Source organism: Patagioenas fasciata, chromosome 1 (genome assembly GCF_037038585.1).
Source record: "Patagioenas fasciata isolate bPatFas1 chromosome 1, bPatFas1.hap1, whole genome shotgun sequence".
NCBI lineage: Eukaryota > Metazoa > Chordata > Aves > Columbiformes > Columbidae > Patagioenas > Patagioenas fasciata.
This window is the reverse complement of record NC_092520.1, coordinates 156,548,696-156,562,742: the sequence shown is the minus strand read 5'-3', so window position 1 is coordinate 156,562,742 and position 14,047 is coordinate 156,548,696. Positions and strand designations below refer to the sequence as shown.

Here is a 14,047-nt window from a genome sequence, read left to right as displayed (position 1 = left end):
TTTATGGTTCGCTGGATTCCCACCAGGAAGTGACGTTTTTATTTTGACCCGCCTTATATCAATTTAGAAAAATATACTAGATATAGGTGCTTCTGGTAGTTCTGTGTCATTAACCCTTCCAATTGTGCTGTTTACATGCATTTTTGTACCTCCCATGGTAGAATCTCTGTGGCCCGCTATTCTTGCGCAATGCATCCCTACTCTATAAACTCAACTTTAAAATCTCTCCACACTTCAAAATTCTGCTTAGTTTAATTAGGAATTTGAGGTGGTCAGGCATTAGGATGCTGGGTTTTAATGAGCGGTGTGGTGCCTGAAGGTACGGACATTTCTTCAAAAGAAGACCCTTCCCAAGTTTTCCTTGTACTATTGTAATTTTCATGGTGAAATAGCACTTCCATTTTTCTTTGAAGGACTGCAGAACCAGGAGAGAAAAATTAAAGATCCACACAATACTTCTGTGGCAGAAGAGACGTTGTAAAGATGTGCAAAGCTCTTGGAGGTTCTGAGACTTCTCTGAACTCACAGAAACTTTAATGAAAGAGAGGGAATAAGCTGATTTACATTTATTTACCCACAACTTCCCCAAGCAGAACGTACTAATGAATGAAAATGCGCTGTTGGGTGGCTTCTTGGAAAAAAAATAGTTCTAAGAAAGAGTTTAAACAATATCCAGCACTCTTTCTTGCTTAATGTGAATTACAGCCTTGCACTGATACAGCATCTTTCACCTAAACATGTGTAAAATCACTTTAGAGACTTTGGTAACTGCTAAGGTTACCATTATTTAGCAATTATTTAGCAGCACATTGCAATAGTTTGCAGCAGTTGCTTAGAGGGTGTGAATTACCCCATTTCCAATTTAAATTATTGGGAGGAATTACAGGAGACTGCAATTTTCAAACTGGAACTCAATCCAGGCACTGGGGCTTTATACCTCTCATCTTTAGAAAGTTATAAAGGGCGTTTTCTAACGAAGTAGCCAAAATCTTGGTTTTGTGTTTCATCCCCAAATCAGTGCCTTCAGCAGTGTGCACTCCTGCTTTGGAGGATTACTTCAGCATGGTTCACTGCTTATTCACAATGAAACCCAACATTGCATTAAAGTCCCTCTCTGCTGCCCCAGGTTAGCATTTTGCATTACATCAGCAGCTGTGGTAGCTGGGAGATCAAGCCTCAAAATTAATGTGAAATCGATCTTGCAGTTTTTGGAGGGGGAATCTGTAATACTCATGTAACACTGGGAACAGTAAACTTGGGACTTGTGAATTCTTTCACTCCTCTTTAACCTGACTTGCCAGTAATTTAATTAGTGCTAAACAGTCTGCACACAGCCTTGCAGAAGTTAAAAGATTGACTGACACAGGATTTGCTTCCTATGACTTTTCCTCTTTTGCACATGTGCTGGATGGACCTGCGCTGTGTTTGGAAGTTAATCAGTAATGATTGCACAATTCTAACCTTATGTAAACTATGATATAAACAGATGTGATAGAAATAGATGCTACCAGTTTTTTTCCTACTTAAAAGTGAAGTCAGCTCTTTTTTCTGCTTTTTCCCCCCTCTTTTGTTTCCACCCCCTCTCCCCCCACCCCTTTCCTTTTTGGTCCTAACAAAATTGTAACCAGGAAGAAAAGCAGTTAGACTTTGTGAAATCCCAATTCAGTGTAGCATTTGGCTTTAGTAAATGTGGAAGCCAGAAATAAACATCTGCTTGGCAACTTCACCAGAAGTTAACTGTAAATGCAGTTTTCATCTTTTCAGTGAATACGGCATTCTGTGCTGGTTAACATCTATTAAGGGGGAACGATCCATAGTTGAGGTTGTAAAGCATTTTTTTTTCTTTTAATTACAGTTATGAACCTCTGTTGCCTCTGGGAAATCCCCTATACCAGTTTCTTTCCAGATATAATTTCTTATGTGCCAAAACATGAACTTCCCTTGAAAGCTTGAAGGTAGTTGGATGGGATATTTGTGGGTTATTAGACTTTGGAAAAGAGATGGTGTTCCATCGATCAGTGCATGACAGCCCCAAAAGTTCAACTTAGCCATTTTTTTTCTATTTTCTTTAGTCCTTCAGAATTAGATCATAAGACTGCCTTTTTAATTTTTTTGTTTTGCAGGCTCAGTTATGGACACTTTAAAGTATTAAATATTACATCCTTGGATATTCAGAAGGATGTGGAGTTATGTTTAGAAGTGAATGAGAAAAAAATCTAAGCAGTCCCACTCTTTTCTCCAAGTCAGCACAAGATGGAGTCTGTCCTGGGGTGCTGGCCTTGGGCTCCAGTCTTGGCAGGCCATGGCTGCAAACATTTTTAATAACCTCGTCTTGTCACATCTCTGCTTTTTAGCAAATCCTTTACAACCTCTGCTGTTACCAGGGCAAATTCATTTTGCTGTGGATCAGGGGGAATTGAAGTGGGTGCAGATTTGAAGTAGCTGCTATTGGGACATTGAGGAAGGGTGTGAAGGGGCAACTTGAGGCAGCACTGTGGGCAATGCTTTGTTGTTGTTAGGGATGGTGATCACCTGTAGGATCTTTCTTCTAAAACCAAACAGCCCTATGACTCAGAATTTCAGTAATGCTGTGTGAAACGCTTTTATTCCGATAAGGGAGAAGTTTTTTGGTAGATTCGTGACATACATCAGCGGACTGTCCGTTTCTGAATTCTGCAGCCCTCCCTTCTCCCTGTTTTCAACATTCACTGCTCCACAGTGAAGAATCAATAACCAGGTTGCTAACTTGTGGTTTTAAATGCTATTGGAAATCAGATCTCTGCTAAACTAGAATAATGTTTTTTTTAAATTCCTAGTGGTAAATCACTCCTGAAATGATTAATACAGAACTGTAAGATCCATCTGGTAGCAAGGATAACTGGAGGCCAGGATTCTCAGTGTTAAATGAAGAAAGGTTTGCCAGGTAAATTTACCAGAGAATGCATGGTGTAATGCCAGGCTTCATATACCCGCTGAGGACAGCGGGTACCAAACAATGAAGGGATGTAAATTCTCCAGTAAGGCAGTAGTTACTCAGGAAATGCGCTCACAAATCCTGTTAACAGCCACCGTATGCGGGGATGAGGAAAGAAGTGGAGGAAGGGTGTTGTACATGTTCCTCCTGGCACCCACTTTGTATATGTACAGCATAAATGTGTTCATCTGGTGCCTTCTGCTGCTTATTAAATCTTGGTTGCACAGGCGTGTTTTCCTCTGTGAATAAAGGGGGAACTAGAAAGAAGTTATAACCCCCTTGCCTGGTATTTGTGATTAGTTAATTCGTCTTCAATTGATGAATTGTTTATGATATTTTATTATAACAGCAACTATGTCCAGCAGAACCAAAAAAGGAAAAATAAGCCCGAGGTAATTATACCCTCATTCTACAAGAGGCACTGACACATTGTGCCTCAGCTTATGCAAATAAAATTTTGATTTAACATTTATCACACTGACTTGGGACTTATAGTGCCTTGGTGCAAGAGTGAGTTTTTCTACAGGTAGTATGTGATATAGTGGCACTAAATCAGCTTTGGGTTTTAGAATCATAGTCCTTTTTATGTGATACATTTGGAAGAGAGGAATGAAGCAGAGAGGCACAGATGTTTGCTATAGGTTTTTACCATGCAGAGTAAGGCAGATGTAAAAAATACCCTTGCCTCTTAAAAGCAGATGAACTCGAAAGGTGCATCATGGCACGTGCATCCTTGCCCTTTATGTGTGCAGCTGCTGGCTTGAGACAACAATAGCAATGTTTTGTCTTGGGTAACATCCATGACACAAACAACCATGCAATGGAACAGAGTAGTGGGCAGAAGCCCTGAGATTTAAATCAGCGTCTCACTGGGTGCAGATGGCACTGGTTACTGCTTTGAGCAGCTCCTCTGATTGCTGCCTAGTTTGCCAATGTATCATACAATAGAGTTGGGCCGTTGATAAATAATTAATAGGGATTTTGTTGCGTGCTTATCTGCCAGGCAGCATCACCATGGAGATGATCTGGCTTTTAGGATCTGAAAAGCAACAATCTCCAAAACAATGGCATTGTGTCAACCTTGTTCTTCCTCTGAAAGAGAGTGCTCTCTGAGATGTGTTAGCAAAATGCACAACCCAGGCACTAGTTTTACTTCAATTCACAGTGGCCTTTTGTCCAACTTCGTAGTGAGTGCATGAAGTGTTTTCTATGACCATGCAGAAGCTCATTCTTAGAAATGCATGTCCTGCATGATGCTGTTTGTTACTGCATTTGGCAGTCCCAAGATAGCTTTTGTCCAGCAAACAAACACAGCAAAGATATACTCACGGGGGAACAGGCTTGCAAGAAGTCTGCATGAGGATACCTTTGCAAAACCCTCTGGATGCTGGGCTTCGCTGTAGGGATATCCATCCATGGCTCCTTCTTCCCACCTGGAAGATCCAGAGACCAGATAGACAGTTGTTCAGCCCATCCTAGGCCTTTCCTTTCTCTCCTTTACGTAACCTCTGGAAGTGCCATTTCAATGCAACTGCGTTATCAACATCCCCCTCCTTATCATTTGATTGCAGCAGCCTCAGGGACCACTCAATTTCATAGCTTTGTTTCTCTTCCTCTTGTGTTGGCGATGTCTGGGCGAAGAGCCATAGGCAGAGACTCCCCTGGAAAAAAACATAATACCATGCCAGACTTTGTTCCTTCTTACTCAGCTCTGTGGAGCTGGAGGAAGAACAATATGCCTTTTCTCTCCCCACCTCAAAACATCCTCTGCTCTACCTTTCTTTTCTCCCCCTGGATGAGCCACCTATTCTTTACCACCCCACCCCTGTTGGCACTCGATTCATCGCACTTTCCACCTTGGCATCTCCAAGAAAGGAAGCAGAGCTGTGAAAACGGGCTGGGCTCACCCACTTCCCATTGCTGGGTGGGGACGGCCTCAGCTCACAGCTTTCAGAAAGGAGAAATTTATGTGTGTTTAACCCTCCCCTCCCTTTTCACCCAAATAAAATGTTTTTTAATAATTTAAGCTGCACTTCTGACATATCTCCCAGTGGCAGCAAGCCGGTTTCCCTTCCTTGGGGGCTTGTAGTCTCTGTCCTGATGTCATGTTTCTGACTGTCCACAGTAGTATTGCAAGAGCCCATTGGAATTTGCTTGAGCACGGGTGGTATGCACAAGCGCTGGAACCAGCTTGAAAGTCACAGCCTCCACGGTGGAAAATAAAAAGCAGTTTGTTCATATCTCACCACAGTCCTAAAAATAGCCTTGATAGATAATAAAGAGTGGAAGATTGTTTTCAATGGGACTGAATGTACTGCATGCAGAAACTGTGGGGGAAGGCTTAGCGCGTTGTGTCATTCAGGTGGCCAGTCTCGGTTACAGCACCAGCCGATTTAAAAATCTGTGACTTTTGGCACTGCGGCTTGTTCTAGCTTTGTTAATATTTGCACATCTCAGCTGGAAATGAGGCAAATGTAGGTTCTTTTGTTTAAAATAAACACGTGAACTAACTTCCTGAAATCAAGAGAAACAGCTTTATGCTTTGGTGAAAATATAGCTTTGTTGCTCATCCCATAAATGATGATGCCAGCAGTGACTCAGCAGACAGAGAGACTTGATATGGAAGTGGACACCTCCTGTCTGCTGTGACCTTTGCCAGATGCTTAAACTTCCAGATGTTTTTCTGTACACAGTGGTCTTGATCTGCCTCTGTAAAAAGAAAATTCCACCCATTTTGCTCTGCCTAGCAGCCAAAAGGCTTGTAAGGGAGGAGAGGCATTTTTCTTACAGATAGGACTGAATGTACAGAAACCTTTGCAACCGTCATCTTTTTGAAGTATTTATAGTTTAATTCAAGCTATTTGTACCAAACTAAAGCATAGAAGCATGAAGTGTGTTGGAAAATACGTAATAATCTTTCTACAGCAGTTCAGAGAGCAAGTATAAATCCTCTTTCCAGCAAATGGAGACAGGTAATTTATGGCAGCCTTGAAGAGGGAAGCTTATTTCTCCACGCTTCCTGCCCAGCAGACTCTGCAAGCTGACTCATGGAAGGGTGGGAAGCCAAAAGCTGTGCTCCCTCTTTCCTATCTGCTTCTGGAAGGCAGGAGCCACGGTGGAGCAGGGCCTGTGCTTGTGCAGAGCCGTTTGGAAACCTGGACGTACTAGAGGTTCTTCGCTCCCCTGTGCCATACGTTTTGGAGATGCTCTTCTCACTACCTGCTTCTGAGCAGAGGCTGGTACCAGAGCTGGCGGCGCAGGTGGAGGTGGTCTCAGTCCATCTCTGGTGCTCCCTTCTCCCCCTCTGGCCCCATGCGTGGGACCGTGTTGCCATCAGAGCTGCAGAGGAGATACCGAGGATGTTTCTGGTGCCTATGGCCAGTGTTGATCCCCGGAGGGACCATCACATGGCTGAATTTCAAGCTGCGAGCTTGGTGCTTGTGTGTATATTTAACTACATGTGCAAGCTCTCTCACGAAAGTCAATGACCTGCTTGCATGTGTGAAGTTAGGCATGTGCTAAAGTGTTTTGGCAGATTGGATACTGTGTTTGTAGGGGCTTTGGGTGAACTTGAACCTGTTTCGTTGGGGTGAGAGGCTTTAGATTTCATTATTAAGAATCTGATATATTGCTCTCTCTGAGTGCAAGGTCTTGGAGTTATCTGAAATTCTCATTAAGACAAGAAGCTAGGAAAAATACAAATTCCTCCACTAGTAAAGTTACTAAAAATACTGTAATTAAATTATCTGAGTCTTAAAACCAGTAAAATATATTGAGAAAGTGTGGTAGAGCTATAAGTACAGTGTTTTGAGAGTACCAAAGGGACTAACAGCACTTTCTCTGCAAATCTTGAACTGGAATATTTGGAGTAGTTAGTGTAGCTGATGTAAAAAAGCGTGTTGTGTTTGCCCTACTCTTGATTCATAGGCTGTGACCCTTAATAAATTTTGATGTTGTACATAGTGGAGCTGTTGCTTTTAGAGAAAGCAAGGAAAGTAAGCAGGCAAGCAAGAAAGAAAAGGATCTAAAGAATGAACAAACAAGTTCTTTCAGAAGGTATTTCTCAACTGAGATTATTTCTTATTAGTTGTAAGTTGTTCAGGTTTATCATGTACCATATCTGGCAGCAGTCCTGTAAGTGGGGTTTTGAAAAACGGAGCCAGCGCTGTCTGGTGTTAAGAGCATAAGCCCACTTTGACAATGTATTTTCTGGAGTATATTTCTGAGTAAAATGCATTTCATGAAATAAACTCCAATATTGATATTCTAGAATACCTAGAAGAGAGACTTGTTTTACAGCCGTTTTACAGCCTGCTACCACAACATACAGCTAGGGATATTTTGCTCAGAGATATGAAAACAATGAAATACATAGTAAGTACTTAAAATGTGACCGTGACTCATAACGTTTCTGTCAAATACTAAAAAAAAAAAAAAGCAAACCTGCACTGCTTTCTTATTTATGTTTTTTTTTTTTCATGTCAGTAGACTTAGGCCAATGTACCCTTGCTGACACGGTCTGAGCAGACTGATGCAGGTGAAGGAGGCTTGGCTGGCAGAAATCCCTTTCTGAGAGGCGAAGAGCCGGCAGGAACGCTGTCTCGCTGCTCCATTAATCTCCCTTTGGGATGCCGCCTCTGATTGCGACATTCTGCTGACAGCTGTCGCTCGCCGCTTGGCCGTTCAGGCCCGGTCACCAGCAAGGCCGTGTGCTCCTGGTGGCCTTGAGCCTGTCCGCTTGGGGACTGTGCAGGCTGCCGGGCAGATGGCACTGGGTAAAAAGTATTTACTGAGATGCCTTTGAATCTTTCACTTCCCCGAGGCTCTTTTTGAGGGGAAAAATAGCAACTGAATGTGGAGAAAGGTGTTGGGAATTAGCCTTTAGTAATGGGATGGTTAATTAAGGAGGGTGCTCCTGTGATATGTTGCACTGTTTGGGAGCAAGAGGCGGGCAGTGATTTCTGAGATGTTACTGTCCTTGTATCCTTTGGGAGTCCAGTTGGCTTTCTGTTTCGATTTCCTCGTCTCCTAAAAGCGGGTGAATAGTGCTGTCTCACCACTTGCCTCCCAAGGTCTAATTAATAAGCGGCAGCACTCTGCTTTGAGCGTGCTCGTTTGCTATGCAAATAGCAATATTATTTTGTTAGTATGTGTGAGTGTCCGAAGCTGGGAGCTTATACTGGGGACGTGCTGTGCCCTGGCTGAGGGGCTTTGCCTCCCCACCAGCACTCTGGCTTTGGGTCAGGATTGCAGGCTATGGTCCAAGCATGGGCAGGTGGATACTTAGGATCCATGGACACCCCATGGACACCCCTGGAGTTAAGATAGTTGACACCTGCTGAGTGTCTTTCCCTGTTTCTAAATGCCAGTCACTATGATATGAAGTAGCAGAGGGAGGAAAGATGAAGCCTTTAATATTAAGAGCCAAGAGATGTGTTTGGCATGCTTTCTTATGCTGGGCTGAGATCTTGCAGCATGGATGTCACTAACAAAATCCCTAGTACTTCAAGTACGCTGCTGAATTCTACCCCTGCAACTGCTAAGTGATGTTTTCAGGAGAGCTTAAGTACCCTCTTCAAAATTCGGTTAAACTTTTAGGAATAGTCCTTATAAATTAAGGCTTCTAGATGCATTAACCACTTTTCAACATGGGTTGTGAGACTGTAAATTCTCTGGTTGTGTTGAAAAATATGTTCCCAAGCAACAGATCTGTCTGCATTTGAAGATTCATCCGAACGTATATTTACAGAGTGCCGCCACGCTTTTCAATCACATTTGCATTTTTGTATCTAAAAATATGTGTTTTCACGTGTGCAATTATTCCACGGGGGCCATTTGCACTCATTATGTGTAGACTTACAAGAATCTTGCCTGTGAAGCACAGAGTCAGGTTAGTAGGAGATTGGTGTGCCCTCTGGGGTGTCATTATTACTTTACCAGCCATGAATGTTGAAGAATTTGCTCCCTGTTGTACATTTGACAATGAAACCCTTCTTAAATTCTTCCTCAGAGCCAAGTACAAGGCTGTCTTTTAATAAAAAATGTGTTTTTACCCATGTCTATATTTATTTCTTGCAGGAATGCACATGCTGCTCCAAGAGCCACCCACATCCTTCTTGTATACAGGGTGTATTTGCATTTGCAGCCTGTCCCAGTGCAAACATGGGAAGGGAGAAAAATCCAACCTCATCTTTAGTGTCGGTTGCCTTCTCCATCTCTAGAATTACTTGGAGATTATCTTGATCACTCATTCAGTTTAAATCTGTTGTATTAGCTTTTCTAGAACTATGCGCCATGTAGATAAGACCATGGTTATGTTGTTACTTTTAAAATCTCCATACCAAATGTTTGGGTCAAGAGGAAGTAAAGAGTTATTTTGGTTTTGTCATGCAAATTGATTTATGCCTTGAGTACTACTTTTTTTTTTCTTCTGTTGTCCCAAAGTAGGGTAGCACCTGAGCATGAGCTTAATTTTAAGCATGTGCTGAAATCTTTGAGAATTCGAGGATATGGGGGATGTGCTTAATGCTTTTTTGAACAATGTTGCTTTTCAGAGTTGAAGGCTTTGTAGGAAACCTGATCCTTTAAACTAGCTCCTGTTTATGTACATTTCAATTTTATAAAATTGTAAGTTTTTCCCTTCTTCAATATCCTCGATGCTACGTCATATAATGAAAAGAGTACAGGTCATGCCACTTGCAATTACTGAAGTAGGCAGTCAATTTTATTATTTTTTCTGAAAGAACTAGGGAATCACAGATTTATAAACGTTTTCCCAGGAGAGGTCCGCAGTAGTTGGCCACATAGAACGACAAAAGTGTTGTTTACCCATAAAAGGGTGGTCATCTCAGCAGGTCAGTGATGTTTTTCAAAGACTTATTGTTGATTTTCAACTAGCTGGTAATTTATTCCTTGAACTCTGGCTTACAAAAATAAAGCAGGGTAAATATTGAGTATAAAAAGGCCGTGCTGTCATTCAGTATGCACAATGCCCTCACCTTCCCTCTCCCACCAGCTTCTTTCTCTCCATTGTTGGCTTCTGCATTTCTCATAGGCCGTGAGCTGACCTCTGCAATTATTTATGGCGTTGCTCAGATAAGCCCATTTTTCACAGGCAACACACATACACACACTCACAAGGACTGTTATAATTTGAATTTATATTGCAAGTTCAGCTATCACTTCCTCTGTTCCCACCCTGCCTTTTGGAAAGATACCCAGTCACACGATGTGCTTAAAAAAAAAGGTTGCTGATTGAGGAAGGATGCAGGAAGGATATGGTTTTGCAGCGATTGCATAAGTGCCGTGCTGGACCTAAAAGCCTTAGGTTTATATGAGGACGAGTTTAGATGTGGATTTCAAAGATTTATTTCTTCTGATTTTTAAATAAGTCACAAGTCCTGAGCAGTTTGCCTGCCTTAGAGGACCCTGAAGCAACCTGTGTTAATGTGATCCTCAGTGTTTTAACATGGACAAATATAAATCCGTAATTGGCACCCTGGATTTCCCGCCTCCGTTTCATCGCAGGTCTCAAGCTTATTTCAGAGAAATTGTCTCCAAAGCTTCTGTTCGAAACTGTCAGATGCAATTATATCTAAGCAAATGTACTTCGCATCAAAATCTTTTGGGAATTTTGCCATTTGCCTCAGATGGAGAATACTTAGGCTAAAACAGAGATCCTTCCAAAAGATGCCATGTTTCCCCTCAGTGAAGTCCTAAGACCTGAAGACCCTAAAACTTCATGGCACCCATTACTGTAGTGAGAGTGTATTTATTCCTATAAAATGAAGGAGCTGGGGCATGGAGGTTTGTATTTTGTTTTGGTCATTCTGCGTTCTGCCAACATATAACATCTGTATGTATTTTTTTGAACTCTTGGATTATATGCATCTGTTCAGTTCCAAGAATAATGCTTGATTTCCTGAATTTATAGGTTGCAATAAAATCCATTCGTAAGGACAAAATTAAGGATGAACAAGATATGGTTCATATCAGACGGGAGATTGAGATCATGTCATCCCTCAGCCACCCTCATATCATCACCATATATGAAGGTTAGTGAATGCGATTCTCCTCGCTGACTGCTCTGTTTTGTTCTTGTAGACCTGATGTTCATGTTTCTTGAGATCATGCACCAAACAAACTCTTACTCCCAGTGTAACCCATTCCTTATCAAAGAGACCCCTTTGCCTGGAGGAGCTTCTTCATGTGTGGCTTAAGTGCAGCGCCCACTATGGAAGGTGGGAAATTGTTGCATGTATCACTTCATCTCCTTGCTCCTGTTGGACACTTCAGTTTAATTTCACCCTCACTAATGCATCAACCCCATGTCTGCTTATGTTCCCAGCCTCTAAACCAGTTCTTGAATGCTGTATTTTTTTCCCTGGATTGCACAAGACCAGTCTTGTCTGCTCTAAGCCTTTGGTCCTCGCTTATGTGATGGTTAGTCTTGCTGGTTCCGTCACCGTTGCTTTTTTTCCCCTGAATCCCAGCATCCGCTTCCTATCTGCCTCTGCACGCTTTCCTGTCGGTCTCGTCGCTTTATCATTCCTGTTTCCTCATCCTGTCTTCCCCCTCTAACCCTTTTCTTCCTGGGACACAGCTGGGAAGCCTGTGCTAATTCATGCCTCCGGGAGCTGCTCCCTGGTCCCACAGCAAGGAGCAGGAAGCCAGGGGCATTCCTCCCTCATTTGCCTGTTTGTTTGTTTGTGTATATATATAGAGTGTCACTCTGTAGTAAAACCTCCTCCTCCTCCTTCCTTCCTTCCTCCAGTAATAGCCTGGCTCTAGATGGGATGTTTGCGCTGGGTACGTACTAAAAGACACCGGCTGAGGGGTTTGCTGCTGTGAGGAGGGCAGCTGGGGTGTGGATTCCAGAGTTTTGGAGGGACCCAGGTCATGCAGCCTTGTCCTCAGGCATCACCTCTTCTCCTAGATGCAGAACAGGCAGCCCAAATTTAGCCCTACGTCTTTACATGCCTGTGAGGTAAATGCGCAAGGTGATGATATGTATATGGCAGCTCCACTCAGAGAGTTGATACGAATGATTAAAACAAGGGCTGGCTTGGAATACTGTTACAGTATCGCATATTGAGTTATTCAAAAGCATGTTCTTGTACTTAAAAAGAGATGAATATCTGTCTTTTTATTGAATAAACTCATAACAGGATCTGGGAACAGAAAAGGGGAGGGTTGCTGTGTCAGCATGTGGGTTGCAAATGGAACAAAAGTTATTTCAAATGTGCACAGGAACTCGGAAAGAAAAAAGATTAAGCATGCTGCGGTCCTTTGACCAATTTCCCTTCTCATCCTTACTTTAAGTAGTTTCTACTGAGTTAAAACATTTGTAAAAGTTAAAAAGATTACAGCATTTTTAAGAAGCAGACAATAAAGTCCCGTGGGAGCAGAACTTTCCCCCTGGCCCTGCGGAGGGAGAAGCAGTGCTTCTGCAGCAGAGCCAGTCAAGCTCCGCGATGCAGGAGGGTGAGTGCCTACGGCAGGTGATATTGTGGTCCTCTTGTGATCCATCAGTCAGCAACAGAGCTTTGCAGTGACAAACCTGGAGGCAGTGTTTTCATTTGTTTCTGGGAAGTTTTCTGTTCTGTTATTAGTTTGTTTTTGTTTTCTAGGAAGCGGAGCAGCACTTCATGGCTTCTTATGTCTAATTTCTGGCCTGAGAGAATGGGTAGTAGAAGTCAGCTTCTTGGCTGGACTGTAGTCCATTGGAAGGAGTTATGTAGAGCAGAGGTATAGCAGCTCGACAGCTTGTCCAGCCTTTCCAAGCAGTCAGAGTTGGCCTTTAGCAGCCAATTCTGTAACTTAGATATTGTCACACTGGGAAGGACTGTGGTTGATCAGCTGAATCCAGAGGAGCAGTTACGTACTGCCCAGAGGTCAGGATGTGAGCTCAGGGATCCTTAAGCGTGTACTTCATTTCAAGCTGAAGAGTACTGGTAGTGAAGTTAAGGGTCTACATCTAGGACTGAAGTATTTGTATCCTCTTGAAGTCAGATTTTAAACACACGGCTGTTCCTCTTGAGTGGTGCATAAAGAGTGATAATATTGGTATCCTCTGACATTAAATGTTGAAGTTAGTCCTCAGGGATGGGCTTAATCTCACCAAATTTAAGCCATCCAACATTTAGACAGTTGATGTACACTAGAAGTCTAGTTTCCCTGTCCACTCTAAAGAGATCAGCATCTGCACAGGGTGGTTTGTTTCCTCCTGGGAGATATTTTTTTCAGATAGATGGGATAAATTACATACTGGAGGCTCCTGTTGGCTGTAGATGAAGTCTAGCTGACTAACCTAGATCAGATGCTTAACTTTTAAACTGAAGCCACCCCACAGTTATTTTTCTCCTCTCTGACTAGTTTTTACTGTAGGTTTTCAGACTGACACTGCATGTCTGACAGCACTTTCTGTAGGTACCAGGTTGCACAGATCTACCTAGCATGAACAATGCTGTATCTCCCTGTGATATCTTTGAAAGCTCTTTGTATTGCGTTTACAAACATGTGTTTTCCTTAAGTAGGATCATTGTTTAGGTATCCTTTTGACCTGCCTGCTTAAAAGCACTTAACCTCTGAATTTGTCAACTTGGTGTAAACACAAGGTTATCTTTTTCTTCTTTTTCTTCTTTTTCTTTTCCTTCTTTTTTTTTTTTTTCTTTTTTTTCTTTTTTTGATATCAAGCAGAATCAAATGTGTGGAAACAAAGGTTTCCAGTTTAGAGATATTTTTTGTAACCTAATCAAAAGGCGCATACCTTGCCCGTTACTGCGAGGGCAGACATACAGTTGTGACTCCAGAGAAATTCCATCCTCTCAGCAGGGCTGTAATTGGCAGTCTGTCGAGCGTGGCTGCGAGGGAAGTGCTCTTTCAAGTGACTTTAAACTCCTTGAAAGGGACTGGATAAATGAAGCTAGCTTTGCTGGCAGTGTTCTGATTTCAGCACATAAATTTTAATTTATAGAATAATGCCTCTGCCCATTCATCTGTCTGTCTCCCCCCCAACCCCACCTTCCTCTGCCCTCTTTCTTTTTTGCCTTGAAAACTTCAGGATTTGATAAT

General features: G+C 42.4%; 1 protein-coding gene across 1 annotated transcript in view; it reads left to right on the top strand.

Annotated features, from left to right (window-relative positions):
• Window positions 1-14,047, top strand: part of NUAK1 (NUAK family kinase 1) — a 50,199-nt gene that overhangs the window by 13,774 nt on the left and 22,378 nt on the right. Inside the window, exon 2 of the mRNA XM_065842992.2 lies at window positions 10,908-11,028. Coding sequence (XP_065699064.1) covers window positions 10,908-11,028 — 121 coding nt within the window. The remainder of the gene's footprint in view (window positions 1-10,907; window positions 11,029-14,047) is intronic.